Genomic DNA, 18,235 nt, shown 5'->3' with positions numbered 1-18,235 from the left:
CAAAATGAAGAGGTTATTGCTGTTGTTTGCTCATTTCTTAGACAGTTACACAGATATGCTTGTTTTTATGCTTTATTTAGAAAAAGGTTAATAAACACCTCTTAAAAAAAACAATCAATCAATCTCATCATGTTCCTTGAATAAAAGTGAAACATCATCGACATATAAATATATATATTAAATAAATACATACATATAAAAAACAAATAGCTTAATAAATAATATGTACATGATTTTTTACAACACAATGATATCATGATTCAGCTCTCTACAGAGATCATCTTGAAGCCTCTGATGGTGGTGTTGATGTTCGTAAAGGACAGGGTGGCCTGAAGCATCCGGGATCCAACCATGTAAGGCCTGAATGTGACGCGCTGCTCAACCACTCCACCTGGGCTGAGGGTCGGCATCCTGCACAGACAGTAAATGACGTTTAATCTTCACATTTTCCCTTAATGTGAACAAATTTAAATGACCTTTCACGCACGCATTTGGCCTTAAATAGCATGTGTTACACCCTTAATAAGTACTAGTCTCCACAAGTGCAACTACTTTGTTTACTCATCCAACGCCTTCAGCTTGAACACTGAACACAAATATTAGCTCAACAATTGACGCGTGTGCCACAGAAGAAGGAAGTCTACATTCTTCCAACTAGAGACACGCTGTTCTAGGTCACCCTTGTCATGTGATTGTGTGTGAACACACCCTCGCACTTGTTATTAATCCAATCACTCATGGTTAACTCACAAAGTTAGAAGAAGAACACAAAGAAGAGGCAAAAGAAGAAGAATATCAACAAAATTTTAAAAAAAAGAGCAATGACTCCTTCTACGGTACCTGTAGTGCATTTTGCTGCGCATCAGTCCAGCCCCGGTTACAGTCAGTACTCCACTGGTAGGTTGGGTGAATGGGTTGGTGAAGGAGATTGTTGCAGTCTGGTCTTTGTTTATCTCCACGGAACTTTCATCTGGAATCTAATGAGGGAAAAAACATGTTCGTCAACTTATGGTTCTGCAGAGTCAGCATATCATATTCTGTAGACCAGGGGTGTCAAATTTATTTTAGTTCAGGGGGCATATATAAACTAGTTTGAACACCAGCTAGGCTGAAAAAAAAAAACTAGACCGGACCAGAAAAATCCAGATCTTTTTTCATCATTTTAACAATATTGTGCTTGAGTTTAGACTTTCACATGTAAGAAAAATGTGTATAATTCACTTACAATTTTCTAAGTTGCAGATATCAGTAACTTCAGGATCTTTATTTAAAATTCTTAAATTTGCATGCAATTCCCTCATATATTTTAGGCAGTGACTATCTGCACGGTTGCCGTACAAATATATCGACATTCTACCCGTACACTGCGCCCCTCTTTGGCCAGTTTAGGTTGCGTGACTAAAACTAAACATCACCCTAAGCCTAACCCTAACCCTAACCCAACACCTAGCCCTAACCCTAAGATGCTACGTACTTGCACTTCGGTAACCGTACCAATAGCACAGGGGGTTGTCAACCATACAAATAGACACTTTTCTATATTCTAATGTTGCTTCCAAGATTTTTTGAAAAGAAATTTGAGGGTTTTAAAACAAAAAAAAAAGTTTCTGCAACAATTTACGACTATATTTCAGTGCAATCATGTAATGATGAGGAGAGAAAAATGAAAGCCCCTTTAAATAATCTAGAGTTTTTGTTTTTTTCAGAGATTCTGATCATTTAAGAGCTGGTGAGGCTTTAAAACATGGCAAGAAAAAAAGAAAACAGGAAAGTTTAACAGTAATGGTGGACTCAATATTTGTTGCAAATTATACCACAAACCATCTTGTGGTATAATTTAGAAATACAGGAACTCAATTGGTTTTTATATTCAACTACCTCGATGCTCAGCTCTGTGCAGGCAATGTTGAATTCCTCTGAGGCCAGAACCCGCTCCTCATTGGCCATGTCCTCTAACACTACGGCCAGGTTAATCATGTCGTCTCCCACCACGTCCTCATACTGGGCTGGGAAGATCTGCTGCTTCATCACCTTAACTGGAAAGAGAACATGAAAAAGTGTGAATTTAAATGAGACGTGTGAATTAGCAGAAGCTTCAAGCAGCAACAACAGACTTTCACTATTGTTTTGTCAACTAAATTTAAAGTCAGACAATAACCAGGCTTTGACTAATTTAAATAAAATACATGTGAACGAATGAACTAAACTGAATGGAAAACAAAACCATTATTACATCACGTGGGACAAATTCTAGTCAGAAAACATGGAATCATGTAGTCGCAATAATCACATAAAATCTATCTTAAGTTGATAAAACGTAGTTGATTCTTATATAAGTAACTGATTTAGTCATCTGAAATATTAATTTAGTCATTTAGTTCAGTGGTTCTCAAACTGTTTTGGCTCCAGTACCACCCCCCCCACCCCCCCCCCCCCTTCTGAATCCAAGTCCCCCTTTGTCCGACTACTACATTTAGCTCAGAATACTGTGGAAAAACAACTATAGAGCATAATGATGTAATGAATCAGTGATAATGCACATTTTAAAGAATCTCATTGTAAATAAGTTGAATGAAAGAGTATTTAGTGCCTCCTAAATTGATTTATCTCTACAGTTTTTATCAATTCTGGTCATTTCCTTGCATTTTCAGTCCATGTTTTAATCAAGATCATTTACATCATCATCATTATTAAGATTATCATTTTAACTAGAATTAGACAATATAAAACTCCCATGTTTTTAATGCTTTCTTTGTTCATTTTCCACTTTCTCTCACTCAAGTAGAGAAAGTGAGTGAAAGTGGGGGTAGGCGATGTAGTGCCATTGTGTGCAAAGAAACACCGATTTAGTGACTAAAGCTAGACTATAAATGAAATAGTTCTGATGACTAAATTTGGACTAAAACAAAAGACTATGACTAAAATTAAATCAAAATATAAATTTGCTGCCAAGTACTCAAGCATCCTTCGCGGAAAAGAGGTGAAAGTTTTAACTCTGATGTTGAACTTACCCTCCGATGGTGCCAGCTGTATGACTCCATGTTCTTCCCAGAAAGTGTCTGAGGGGCTGTGGTTGTACTCCTTTGCCTGAGCGTTGAGGTGAACCTTCAACATCTTGGCGACTCTGTGTTTGTTTATAACCTGCACCATAAAGCGAATGGGTGCCCCAGCAACGGGAGATTCATCCAGAGTCAGGAAAACTGACATTCCACTTGATGAGTCTATGAAACAAGCATGAGATAAAGAGTTTATGAGATGATACGTGCCCAATTCCTTCCACTACGTCATCACAAGACAGAGGTGATTGACAGGGGAAACAGATCTGCTGTCAGCGAGTACCTTGAGTCTCGACCTTTAAAAGCTAAAGACCAAGTCTGAAACCTTGGTATTATGATTAACTCGTGTCTATTATTCAGCAGTCAGAGTAAATCAATACATAAACACCTAAAGAACATCTCCAGAGTGATCTTTCCAGACTCAGAAAGATCAGGAGAAGCTTTTTCTCTTCTGCCGATGACCGCGAGGGAGATCATTAATCATTTTATTGATTCATTCATAGTTTTACTGCTGATTTTCAACCCTGTTTAATGTTTTTGTTGCATGTAAAACACATTGAATGGCCATGTGTATTTACTGTAATGCGCTATACAATAACATTTGTCTTGCCTAATAATATTACAATTTCATTCAGACGCTTTTATCGAGAGCGACGTAAAAAAGAAAAAGAAGCAGTTGGTTTAAGGGACTTGCTCAACATCTCACAGTGATGGCCAACGTTGGATTAGAATTAGCCCGCTTCCTTAACCGTTACATCATATTGGTTCCTATTGTCACTAATAAAATAATGCTCCCATGTGAAAAATATTTCACTCACCTCTACTTAACGTTGAGATATCTGATGGGGTGGAACTTCTCGAAGATAGTGCTGGACTGTGGCCTGTTTTGTGAAAATAAGGGCAGTTTGTTAAGATGGTTTCACTTCTATTCATGACTGACCAGATGAATGAATATATCTGTCTTTTGTGCTCCTACTTTTGACATATTTGTATTCCGCTGTGATGTTCTGCGGTCTGGGAAAGCCGACCGCTTTAGTGCAGATGAGCGATCCAACTCTTTCTGTGTCTTTGTGCACTCGGAGCACCTTTCCTTTGCTCACGATCATCGCGTAGACGTCTGCGTTCACTTCGGCGTAGACGAACGGGATGTCATAAACCAGGTCAATGTGCTGTTTCTTGATTGCTTTCACAGGAGCCGGGCCACAGCAGTAAACTCCTGGTGTGCCAGAGGAGAGATTCAAAGCATTATTAACTCTTCTATTATCCTTGGGGTCAATTTGACCCCATTTAATGTTCATCATTCAAAACATAATAGTTGACTTTATTTATTTATTTTGCTTCATATTTCATGACTTTTCCTAATTTGATGGGTACAACTGATTAGGAATAGGATTATCATGATGATTTTTTTTTTTTTTCAATGTGCTGAACATTGCATGCATTAGTGTTCATCTGGGGTCAATTTGACTCCAAGCTGTTTTAGCTGTGTAAAACTTGTTTCTCTGTCAGCTCTTTCACAGTAAATGACTTTATAGTGAATAACTGCAAATATGTTACAAAAAAGAGATAAAAATAAGTAAATAAATATGTTTGTGAGAGGAAGGGGGGGGGGGGGGGGGCGGGGGTCACTAACATCAATCAATAATATGGTTCATTTTGTGGGAGTCATCCCAAATTAGAAAAGATTTGGTTGAAAACTTTTCAAGATACACTAACTCTAAAACCGAAAGTTTGACCTGATGGTGGCGCTGCAGGAAATGTCATATCATCACCACAACCAATAGGCTTCATACTCTTGTGGTCATTAATGTTGTCAGTACATTTGAGAAGATTTGGATGAAAACTATTAAAGATAAATTCATTCTGGCCTGATGGTGGCGCTAGCGAACAGGTCAAGGTTTCATTATCGAGGAGTTATTTGTGTATTCAACAAATAAACGTAGTGCCTGACACAAAAACTTGGTCAACAGCTTCCTGACAATCATTTTCTGCAGGCAAATATCATGTGTTAGTAATAAATAAATGCGTTAGTAATATTTGAGGGTTGAATAAAAACTTTAAAGGAAAAAAAAGAAACAGTGGAGTGAACGTGATCTCTAACACACACCTTTACTTCTATGCTGAGGAGTTGGATCCAGAACTTGCCATCCGTTCATTTCACTCCCCAGATCACGACGATCCATCCAACACTCAACCCACACATGGAAGTTCCTGTTAAAAAAAAGCCCAAGTTGATATTATTATGTGTGAAAAACTAAAGACGCGATTATTGAGTTTAGGAAGTTTCCCTTTCTTTATCCAACAACTGTTATCAAAGGAGTTGTTGTTGAGCTACAAATGTCTAGGTGTGGTCCTTGATAATAAACTGTTCTGAACCGAATGCTGATGCTGCCTCCAACAAGATTCTTTTTGAGGAAAATTAGAACCTTCCATGTTTCTACTGAGATGACGAGTCTCTTTTACAGAAGTTTTATTGAATCTGTTTTAACCTTTTGTATTGTTGGCCTCTTTCATCCCCAGTGCAATCAAATTACTAATTATTAACCCTTCGGTTGCTCCTGTTCTTCATGCACTATTATTACTCATTTGCACATCCACACATTGTAATTTTGAATTACTTGATAGTCATTTTTGGTATGAGCTCTGAACTAAACTATAATTAGTGATTTTGTGTTTGTGTATATTTTTTTTTATGCCGTCGATATCATTGTAAACCTTGTCTTATGCGTGTCCCTGCTACAAAATTAATTTCCCTTCATGGGACAATAAAGAGATTCTGATTCTGATTCTGGTACTTTAAAACTAGAAATGAATTCTTTTGAACATCTCCAATTGTTTTTCTCTGTACACAAAGAGTTTTTTTTTTGTTCCCTCTCTTTTTTTTTTTTCTTGTCCCTGCTTGAAAAAAAACAAATAAATGAAAAGAACGGCACTAACCATATGCTGTCCTTGGTGTGGTTCAGCTTCTGTCCTGTTTCGCTGTAGTACTCCTCAATCACAAGGTTGTCATTGGTGTCGTGAGCCGAGTCGAAGTTTGTGACGACACGACATGGAATTCCAAGAACTCTCATCACTGAAAACAAATGCCATATACATTCACAGGCACGTTCACATTCATAATGCCATGGAGAAATGACTCAGAGATTGTCCAACGTGATGGATCACCCTTCAATTATCACAGGCATTTTTTTTTCAAGGGTTTGAAACAATTCACAGAAGGAAAGTGATGACTAATCAATGCTGTTGTCATAGCGCTGTATTGCTGTGTTCATTTACCTGTGCACATAACTGCCGCAAACACCCAACACTGCCCGTACTTGACTGGCTTGTAAGCAGACTGGGCCCATTGCTTCAGTATGTCACCACTTCCAGTCCACGTGGATGGATTGACTCCTTCTTTGAAGTTCTTTGACCAGTTCCCCTTCAGCACCCCACAGTCATCCTCACAATTAATCTACATCAATAGAATCGAAAGAGGAATACAAGGTGCAAAAAAAGGTTAGATTATGTTCTAATGTGAACAGTTTCTTCATCAGTTACTTTGTAATGACTATAGTTAATGGTTAGATAAATGACTCTTTAAAGGGCCCATGTTACGCTAAATCAACTTTTCTGTGCTTTAAACATGATAAAGTGCTATTAGGGCTTCAAACACATGCCCAAAGTGTTTTCTTCATTGATTCTCTCAATCATTAGTTAGAGGGTGATTTGCTCCTTTCTTACTGCAGGGTGAGCCCAAACACCTCGCTCCAATTTGATGATGGGTTCCCACTTTGATAACAAAATTCAACGCGGCACTGAGCTGGAGAAGCCACGCCTCCAGGAAGCTCTCTGCCGTGATTGACATGTAAATAGACACGCCCACAAAGGTGAGCATTTCAGCGTTCTTCGCGCAGTATTTTCTACAGTCTATGCATGTCCCAGTGAACGCCCCGCCCCCACGCTCTGTCTGATGTTTATAAAGCAGCATGAGCTCGGCTACGGAGTGGGTGGGAGGAGGGCGGGCCGTCCTCTGGCCCTACGTCACAGTGCAGGAGGAGGAAGTCAGTGTCCCGTTTATAGACACGCCCACTCATGAATATGCATAAGTCGGCCGCAAGTCAGCCTGTTTGTGTAGAGTTGCTCAGAAAGTGACTTTTCAGAGGCTAAAACTCTGGAAAACAGATAAGTTTGGGAAAATAAACCTCAAATACTATGTTTTTGGGGTTCTGAGAACAAGATGGGTGAAAAATAACATGACATGGGACCTTTGATAGCAAATAATCAAAGATGCCATGGGCATTACACTTAAGTGTTCTCGGCTTGCAATAATTGTGCAGCACGTTGCAACATGTTGCCATAGAAAAGAAACAAATCTACAAACAAACGGTGAGATGGGAACTTAATGTTCTAGCTACTTTTTGCTCCAAATTCTTAGAACGAGTTCACACTCACCATCGCAGACACAACCCGGCTAATGTAGACAGGATTGTTTCTCTTCAGGTAATCTCTCCTTTTGTTCTTCTTGTGCAGAGGACTGACCTGTAGCAGGTTCAGGCACGTCTCCAAAACACCAGGCTCGTACTTTACAATCAGAAGGAGAGAAAACACAGATTTAACAGATGGAATCGGCAGTTTAGGGCATTTACGTTAAATTTCCTTTGAACTATTTCCATATTCATTCTTTCATTCATCCTCCAGGTTATTCTATTCAACGTAACTTATAATTGGACAAAAAAGTCTGACTATACAACATACAAAGATTCATATTGCATTTTTATTGTGCTACTCACTGTTGTGGTATTAAAAGTACATGTTGAAGTTTTTATTTATTGTAATTAAGCATGTGGAAGGCACTCATGTCTATTTATGGATAGTCCGCAAGTTAACACCCTTTATCTTTTAAATAACTGTAACACAGCACATAAATTCATTGTAGGCAGTAGCTAGAGCTGCACAAGGAAAAGTATACATTATTAACTAATGCATTTACATAGTAGGCAGTGTAGCTTAATTTAATAAAGCATTAAATATTGTTAAATGATAAAATAATAAATTAAGTGCAGGAATACCATCCTTATCATTAATCATTACTTGTGCTTTTAATGTTACGATAACTTTTGTTATTATCAATATATTTTGTATCTGTATATTATTATTTTCTGTAATCTGTTTTTTTTGTCTGTGTTTCCATTTTGGAATCGAAAGTCGATATAAATATGACAACACGGTAAGAAATCAACTGAAATTGTAACACAGGATTCTGCTTTTTGTATATATACAGCACTAGATATAAGACGTAAACACTTAACTTCATACATGTTCATACCTGATCAAAGGACCATGGTCTTGATATAGGATTGGTGGCTGTCCCCATGAACAACAGTCCGGAATCACTCTGGACATATTCTTCTCTCTGGTCTTCAAATGGAATGTGGACCGCATCCTCTGGTAACATAGATAAATAAATACATCAATAAATGATAGCAGAAAATGACAACAAGACACAGCAACACAGCACAGCTTTAAAATAAAAAATACATTAAAACGAGACATTTGTTGTAAAATAAAACCAGTAGAAATACTTTATGATATTATATTATATATATATAGATATATATTTTTGTTTTTTTTTGCGACTGCTCAGCACTGGTTTAACTTGTACTCACCAGAACACCAGGGGTTGCAGAGCAAGATGAAATTTCCCGAAACACAGTTCCATTTCCCATTCTTCAAGGCAACGTAGAGATAGAACTTGTAGCATCCCACTGAGGCTGAAGCAGGAGGTGAGATGAAGATAGAGGGATTCTGAGGGTTGAAGTCTTTAGGTTCACAGTAGGCCTTCCAACGAGCGCTGGAGGAAGTATTTTTGGAAAAGGAGACGGGCAAGGTCACATACAGGCGTCCTTTGGAGAAAGAAGAGAAAGACAACACATTCATGAAATGTTGGGTTAAAGCCAACTTATCCAACCATACATGTGCATCCAGCTGCATACCTAGCATGACCTTGACCCTGAGACAGTCAGTGCGAGGGTTATATGTTCGACCCTCCAGCTGCAAGCTCAGCCTGAACGGAGCTCCTCGACGCACCACCAGATCTTTGGAGTTTCTAAAGCCATCGGTGTTGTGTTTCTTCAGGTTCTCGTATTTTTCCAGGTTGACATATTTTATTTTCAAATCTGTTGATGGAGAAAAATTTTACAAACTTCAACAAAACACATCAAAAGACACTTCTTAGTTTTAAAGCTTTGATTTAAACTCTTTGATGCAAACAAAAGAGAAAAATAGGAAAAGCAGCTCGTCTTACCTTCCATTTTCATCACAGTGAATAATGTTGCTACAGCGTCTCACAACCTGTATATAAACCATAGCCGCACCCTTTGAAAGAATTGCTTTGAGCTTTTTTTTTTTTTTTTTTTTTTTTATCCACGCAGGCCCTCGAGGTGTGTGAGAGAATAGAAATGTTTAAGGATACACGCCTTTTTTCCATTTACGTTACATTTGGACAGTTTTATGACATACCATAGGTGACATTTCACACTCCCTTCTGAAAGAAACAATCAGATATTATATAAACTACATTTTCTTGGATTTCTGATGACATTTGAAAAGTTACTTCATTTTTGTCTTCTAATGTATATATTGTATCGGAAGTTACTCACGCATGCTTAAAGACACCATGTGAAGTGCACAAAAAATACCAAGAGCAAAGGTACTACAGCCTGCAACCTTTTTCCCATTAAAGCATGTTTTAAATTAAATAATATAACTTTTTTGTAGCTCAGTGTTTCCCAAACTTTATTGCCCCGTGATGACCCATGTACCCCTTAACCTTTATTTCTTATTGCAAATACTCTTTAGCTCGTGTTATACATTATCTGTTTGTGTCTGCAGGCTCATCTAAACTTTTTACTACTCAAGCGCAAGTACAATATTACGCAAAGTAAAAGTTACTAGTTACTTTCAGTTTAACCCCCACGTTTATTTTTGGTAATAAATCTTGCCATGGTTGCCTTGCATAAATTACAAAATCTTACACACTTTTTTCCAATTAAAATTAAGGCACCTGTGCAAAATAAAAGGTTTGTCAAAGCGTACAATAATTTTTTGATGAATTCAAATACAATTTTTTAGAAGTTCTCAAGTTCTAAGTATACTGTAGCTTTATGAACTCTAAAACTGAGAAAATAACTGGCATTTATTGCTGTTTTGGCGCCATGTATTACGTTTAACCCGGTTGGTCGGCTATGATGTGATTCATTTGATTGTTGTCTGGTCATTTCATTTTTTGTAGTTTCACAATGTCTGCCGATCATTTCAAAACAACAAATTATAATAATTTACTCAGTAACAGTTGGGTGTACAAATGTAACAAATTACTTTACTTCAGAATCAGAATCAGAATCCTGTCCAGGGCCAGGAAACAGGCAAGTAACATCACTGCAGACCCCTCACACTCTGGACACAATCTGCTCAAACTCCTCCCCTCCGGCAGACGTTACAGATCACTGTACGCCAAAACAACCCGCCATAAGAACAGTTTCTTTCCCCAGGCTGTCACTCTGATCAACGTTAAACAGTCAAAGAGTGTCGGACCTGGTTCTGTGAAATAACCCTGGAACTAAACATGTATCAACCATGGAACAAACTGTCACTGTGAATGTACATGTACATAAACATATACTATTTAATTTAAATGTTCACCTGCACTACTCATCACTGCACTACTACATATTATATTATTATTATTATTATTATTATTATTATTATTATTATTATTATTATTATTATTATTATTATTATTATTATTATTATTATTATCTTGTTATATTATTTTATTTACTTTTGCACATATTAGTCTTTAACTAGTGTTTATATTTATGTTTTTACTTAATGTTTACATTGTTAGAGAGAGCACAGTTCACCAAGTCAAATTCCTCGTGTGTATAACATACATTACATGGCCAATAAAGTTGATTCTGATTCTGAATCTGATTCTGATCACTTCTTTTAAAATGTACTTAATTCGTAAAATTATTGATTTAGAAATATACTCAAAGTACCCATAAAAGCAACTCAATTACAGTAACGTGAGTACTTGTAATTTGTTACTTTCATGTCTGTATATTACTATTCAGTGTTAATTTTGATTTAGTTTTAGTTCCACTCTTTTGGCCAAAAACAAAACTTAGTTCTTCATCAAAATGTAGTCATCAGGACTATTCAGTTATAGTCTAGTTTTAGTCGACTAAATCAAGATTTTAGTCTCATTAAACTTTTAAAGTATAAAGAAGTTTATGCATTTTTTGACCAACCTGATATGGGATGGTATTAATGTTTGTAAATACGCACACAGACAGATTTGACGTAATCAATGCATAACACCACATGATCACATGAGCTCATATGCATTTTATAGTTGTTAATGTCACTTTAAAAATGTAGTCAATGGAAACTATGAAGAAATAACACTGTTGCCAACACAATTACTAAAAGACTCAGAGAACGCAACTTTGTCAGAATCTCTATCTAATTTATTACCTTGTGCTTTAAGATCATTTCTCAGTGACACAATGAGATGTGCCAGTGTTTAGATGCCTGAGTGTTTAGTTGGCACTGGGGTCTGATGACATTGATGTCAGGTGTTACCTCAGAACAAAAGGTGTTTCATTGAAGGCAAGGCAAGGCAAATTTATTTGTATAGCGCATTTCATACACAAGGCTACTCAATGTGCTTTACATGATAAAACATTCAATTGTTTAAAATCAATAAGAACATTTAAAATCATCGGTAAAATCAATTAAAATCATCGGTAAAATCAATTAAAAACATCCGTAAAATCAATTAAAATCATCAGTAAAATCAATTAAAATCATCAACAAACACATTACATCAACAACATGACCATAAATCTCTCTCTCAATCATACGCAGAGAAAAAAAAGTGCCTTTAACTTGATTTAAAAACGTTCACATTAGATACTGACTTCAGCTCTGCTGGCAGTTTGTTCCACTTCTTTGCAGCATAACAACTAAAAGCAGCATCACCATGTTTACTGTGAGCTCTGGGCTCCACTATCTGACCTGTGTCCATAGATCTGAGAGACCTGCTGGGTTCATACCTGACTAACATGTCACTGATGTATTCTGAACCAAACCCATTCACACATTTATACACCAGCAGCAGAACTTTAAAGTCTATTCTGAGGCTGACTGGGAGCCAGTGTAAAAACTTGGAGTAATGTGCTCTGAACAACTCCCATCAAACAGAGAGGGGACTCAGTACAGTACCATGACTCGAGCACATGTGTCAAACTCATGGCCCATGGGCCAAATTCAACCCTTTGGAGCATCCAATTCGGCCCACAGGAGAAAGTAAAAAGGACAGAGAAAACATGAATCACTGTATGAATGAAACTCAACAATATTTGCAGGTGCTCATATTGCATGATTGCAGCAATTTTTAATGTTAAACAGTTGAAAAAAATAAAATTCTTACAAAAGCATTTGACTTTTCTCAAATTATTACATGATATTTACCTTAATTAAAAAAAAAATGGTCAGAAAATCAAGGAAACGTCAAGTAAAAATCCTGCTGGGACTGATCACTTATTTCTTGAATATTGTCAGTTTCTTTCATATTTTATATTTCCTGTACTGTATACGTAGAAGTGTAAACTAGGGCACAATGATCCGTCTTTGGCCTATGAACTAAAATGAGTTTGACACTCCTGAACTGGAGCCTCTTGGATTTTGATTCATGTCAGATAAAGGTGCAAGATTTAAGTACTGGTAAAATATTTACTTTAAAAATGTGTCATCGGAAACTATGACGAAATAAGAATGTTGCCTACACAATTACTAAAGGACTCAGAGAATGAATGTACACTTTGTCCCAATCTCTATGTAATTTATTGCCTTGTGTTTTAAGATAATATCTCAGTGTCACAATGAGATGTGCCAGAGTTTAGATGCCTGAGGGTTTAGTTGGCACTGGAGTCTGATGACATTGATGTCAGGTGTTGCCTCGCAACAAAAGATGTGTCACTGAACAACTCCCATCAAACAGAGAAAGGACTCACTACTGTATTATGACTGGCATGTAATGAACAGTGTGATCAAAAGCTTTTTTTTAGGACAACTGGTTATTGACTCATGCCTGGCAAGGACATAATTTCCCTTTCTTTTCCTGGTTGGCAACTACTTTTACTGCTTGAAATGTAAAACAGTTGCAGATAGATTTAGATGTTGTCTTGTTTTATTCTTATTCTGTGTGCATGAATAGCTATAGTCAGAGACTAAATAAGCAAACAGCCCTAATCCATCAAGGTGTGGATGTTAATAGAGATGTCAAGTGGCGTCTGGCGCCTACATGGTAGCAGCATGACTTTTACTGTGTGTGTGTGTGTGTGTTTTCCACAGAACTTCACTTGCAAACACCATGAGGGTTGGAGTCAATTACGTTTTTCAGTTACAAATACATTTTCATTTACCCATGTTTAATTAAAACTAAAAACCAGTCAGTACGTAGTGTGACCACCATTTGCCTCACGTAGTGCAACAACATCTCCTTGGCATAGAGTTGATGAGGTTGTTGATTGTGTCCTGTAGAATGTTGGTCCACTCCTCTTCAATGGCTCTGCCAAGTTGTTGGATATTGGCAGGAACTGGAACACGCTGTCGTATACGCTGATCCAGATCATTCCAAACATGCTCAATGGGTGACATGTCTGCTGAGTATGCTGGCCATTCAAGAACTGGGATGTTTTCAGCTTCCAGGAATTGTGTACAGAATGGCACAACAATGGGCCTCAGGATCTCATCACGGTATCTCTGTGCATTCAAAATGCCATCAATAAAATGCACCTGTGTTCATTGTCCATAACATACGCCTGCCCATACCATAACCCCACCTCCACCATGGGCCACTCCATCCACAATGTTGACATCAGCAAACCGCTCACCCACACAACGCCACACACGCTGTCTGCCATCAGCCCTGAACAGTGAAAACCAGAATAAACCCACTCAAGTTGGTTACAACGACAAACTGCAGTCAGGTGGAGACCCTGATGAGGACGATGCATGCAGATGAGCTTCCCAGAGATGGTTTCTGACAGTTTGTGCAGAAATTATTTGGCTATGCAAAGCGATTGTTGCAGCAGCTGTCTGGGTGACTGGTCTCAGATGATCATGGAGGTGAACATGCTGGATGTGGAGATCCTGGGCTGGTGTGGTTACATGTGGGCTGTGGTTGTGAGGCCGGTTGGATGTAGTGCAAAATTCTCTGAAACGCCTTTGGAGACGCTTTATGGTAGAGAAATGAACATTCAATTCACAAGGCAACAGCTCTGGTGGACATTCCTGCAGTCAGCATGACAGTTGCACGCTCCCTCAGAACTTGATTTATTTATGAAATATACTTGCATTATGAAACATGATGATACTTGTTCTCTGTTAGTTCATTTCATACTTGTACTAAATTTCTTTCTTTTTTTGGTTTTCTACTGCACTTTTTTCATTTTTTTTTTGTTTTTTTTTAATTCAGATAATGAGTTTAATTTAGTTTTTGATTTATTATGAAATATATTACTTGTTCCCTGTTGGTTCAACACATTTTAACATGTGTTAGTTGTCAGGATTTTTGGGGGGGGCAATGGGCACAGGTGGGACTTGAAAGTTTACATAAAACATATATACAGTATATATATATATATATATATATATGTGTGTGTGTGTGTGTGTGTGTGTGTGTGTGTGTGTGTGTGTGTGTGTGTGTGTGTGTGTGTGTGTGTTAATAATGGTTATCAGCATAATTAGCAGCATGTTTGGAGGAAAAGTGACGGTGGACGTTGTATTCCTTTAAAACCGTAACGGTTTCTTTGCAAATAATAAGGCATACAGCCTTTCTTTTACATGTGTTCTGCATGTTCATTAACTGGGAGGCTGGAAAAGGGCGGGGCATAAGCGGAGAATGGGAGAACATTTGGTTCCCACGGGTGTTGATGAGATAGATGATGGAGTACGAAAGTTCATTTTGTGTTTTGTTTACTTTAGCTTGGGCGGGCCGGATTAAAAAGACCAATGGGCCAGATGTGGCACGCGGGCCGTAGTTTGCCCAATAATGGTCTATTCAGTGTTTACTATGGGTTCTTATTTAAAAAAAAAAAAACATCTGTGCACAGACATTGTTTTTAACCTAACTCCTGAACTCCACAGTGCACTTTACAACGACCTGTCGATTCTTGTCGAATATTGGAAGTTCACCAAAGTGGCTTCAATAAAAATGTCTTCACAGTCACGATATTGATTTTTTGTGATTTATGTCATCCCCCCCATCCATATTATGCCCCCAGCAATCAGTCTTTCCTCAAAGAGAAATCTAACTTTTATATATCTATGATTTATGATCTACCTAAGGCTGTCAGCGGTTTTGAATTATTCAGTTTCCTCGGAAGCTCACTGACTATTAATATCAACATGCATAACAACATAGCACTATCCCAGGGATTTCTTAATCATGATCTCTGTACTTTTATTTGGGTCTAAACTAGTGAAATACTGATCTTCACAGGAGACCATTTGTGCATTTTTGTTTTATTTTTTAAATGAAAAAAAAAAGCACGAACTAGTAAGAAAACACCTCTGCAAGCTTTAATTGGAAATACTAACTCATGTAAAATTCGGCCCTTTGGAGCATCCAATTCGGCCCACAAGAGAAAATAAAAAGGACAGAGAAAACATGAATCACTATATGATTGAAACTTAATATTTGCAGGTGCTCACAGTTTCCCCAGTGCTTATATTGCATGATTGCTTTACTTTTCTCAAACTATTACATGATATTTACCTTAATTAAATTAAAAATGGTCAAAAAATCAAGGAAATTTCAAGTAAAAATCCTGCTGGGACTGATATCGGTCACTTATTACTTGGATATTGTTGGTTTCTTACATATTTTATATTTTATGTATACGTAGAATTGTAAACTTGGGCACAATAATGTTGAAATTACTTGTTTTCCTGCATAAAATCTGCTCCCCGCTTGAGATCAAACTGCTTTGTCTTTGGTCCATGAACTAAAATGAGTTTGACACCCCTGAACTAGAGCCTCTTGGATTTTGATCCATGCCATTATAACTGTAAGACAGGGAAGATACTCATTACTTACTAGTCCTGGGCAGCAATCTCACTTCTATATTGTTATATATGAAATGCAGCAGCTCCACATTATTATAAATCAGCTAAAGGTGCAAGATTAAAGCACCGATAAAATATTTTTGGATTGGTACAAGCAAACAATGTCCTGGCATTATTCACATAGATACTAGTCTCTGATGACACATTTGGTGTCATCATCATTATGGTGCAGAACGACGTGTACTGTACAAACATGTCGTCATGTAACACAAGCTAGACTGGTTCCCACACAGCAGTGGATGCCAGGGACAACCCTTTCATTTTTTTCCCCCTCTCTCTGTTTATTGTTTCTGTATCCGGGAGCCGAGGCCTCCAAGCACGATTGTGTGTATGAAATGTATGCAAGGGTACAATAAAATGATTGGGATTCTGATTAAACTGGGCTAAATGAATTTAATCTGATCCAATTCCTTCATTTCTTTAATGTATGTCAACTATCCTTTAGAACAGGGGTGTCCAATTCCGGTCCTCGAGGGCCACTATCCAGCATGTTTTAGATGCTTCCCTCTTCCAACACACCTGATTCAAATGATCAACTCCTCATCCAGCTCTGCAGAAGCCTGATAACAATCCTAATCATTTGAATCAGGTGTGTTGGAAGAAGGAAACATCTAAAACATGCTGGATAGTGGCCCTCGAGGACCGGAATTGGACACCCCTGCTTTAGAAGGACGTTTCAGCTCACAAAAACATGAGGCGTCCAGTTAGGTTGACAAAAAATATGACAATACAACTAAGGCTGAACGATTAATTGCATTTGCGATATCATAAAATGTGATTTTCTAATCGCAAAGGGTGCTTTTTTTTTTTCTTGTCCTGTTAAGTTCAGGACAAGAAAAGTTTACATGTTTCATCATGGAACGTGAAGTTAGTTAGATATGTGAAAGAGGAAAAGCCACAGATGTATTTGCTTTATTGTTGTAATCTGTGCTTTAAAAGTTAAGTTTTATACTTATTTAAAGTTTAAATAAATCAGAAATTGTTTGTTATGAAACAGATTGATTTATTGCTTGTGTTCATTGAAAAATACATGGCAAGAGGAGGGGGAAAAAATTTCCAGAAAATTGTTCAGTCCTAAATACAACACAACATCAGACTATATTGATTCATTGCTTGAATCAAAGGTTTCACGTCAGAGAACATCTCCACAATTTGTCACTTCTGACATTTTCACAACTAGTACAGTGCCCGTCAGAAGTATGTATTCATATCGTGGGAGCTTAAGTAGAGTTGTCAATTATGGGCATAATAATAACATACTCTCCAGCATTATAAAGGGACATATTTGCAGGTGCAAAGTAAAATAGCGTGTGCAATTTCCCTGGTTTAATTCTATGAGACATGCGCATGATAAATGTGTTGTTTTTTACTCTTTTTTTTTTTTTTTCGTTTGGTGTATTTTTCTGTAATGTATGTTTTTTGGAGTCATTGTGTGTATTTTTGTATCTTTCTGTTGACTTTTTGTGCATTTTTTGTATCATTATTATTTTTTGTTGCCATTGTAGTGTGATTCTGAAGTCATTTTATGTATTTTTTGGTGTAGTTTTGTGCATTTCTGTTGTAATTTTAGTCTCTTTTTTTTGTATAAATATTCAGTTTTGTATATTTTGAGTCATTTCCATATTTTACCTTTAAGGGTAATTTCCTCACGTGCGTATAAACACAGTTGTTACTTCAAGTCTAAAAACCTCTACTTATACTTCTGAATGTGAAAGGATAGAAAATCCTAGCACTCAAGGTAACATCTAACCAAGTCAATGGTGCATGTTACAATAACTAAGTATATATATATATATATATATATATATATATATATATATTATGATCTCATCCATGCTAACTGATCTCTGAATGTCATTGTTTAAAAAGGAAAGCATTTGATTATAGCATTTTTATTATTATTATTATTGGTCATTTCTTGGTTGTTGTTACTGTTGTTTTTGTTTTTAAAGTGGAAGATGTCACGTTCTTGTAGTTGTAAAATAAATAAAAAACAATCG

The 18,235-nt window shown here is 37.1% G+C and overlaps 1 protein-coding gene across 1 annotated transcript; it reads right to left on the bottom strand.

The window, feature by feature from the left end:
* Positions 1-56: 56 nt before the first annotated feature.
* tgm5l (transglutaminase 5, like) lies at positions 57-9,433 on the bottom strand. Its single transcript, XM_028447732.1, has 14 exons — positions 9,343-9,433; positions 9,032-9,214; positions 8,705-8,941; positions 8,365-8,483; positions 7,491-7,619; positions 6,333-6,510; positions 5,994-6,129; positions 5,164-5,267; positions 4,033-4,272; positions 3,875-3,937; positions 3,012-3,221; positions 1,879-2,036; positions 841-977; positions 57-411 (listed from the first exon to the last, which is right to left on the bottom strand). The coding sequence occupies exons 1-14, from the start codon at positions 9,353-9,355 to the stop codon at positions 261-263; spliced, it is 2,058 nt and encodes a 685-aa protein (XP_028303533.1). The 5' UTR covers positions 9,356-9,433; the 3' UTR covers positions 57-260.
* Positions 9,434-18,235: the final 8,802 nt, after the last annotated feature.

This window comes from Gouania willdenowi, chromosome 5, assembly GCF_900634775.1.
Source record: "Gouania willdenowi chromosome 5, fGouWil2.1, whole genome shotgun sequence".
NCBI classification, from domain to species: Eukaryota; Metazoa; Chordata; class Actinopteri; order Blenniiformes; family Gobiesocidae; genus Gouania; species Gouania willdenowi.
Note: the sequence above shows the minus strand (reverse complement) of the source record. Positions and strands in the feature narration are given on the sequence as shown.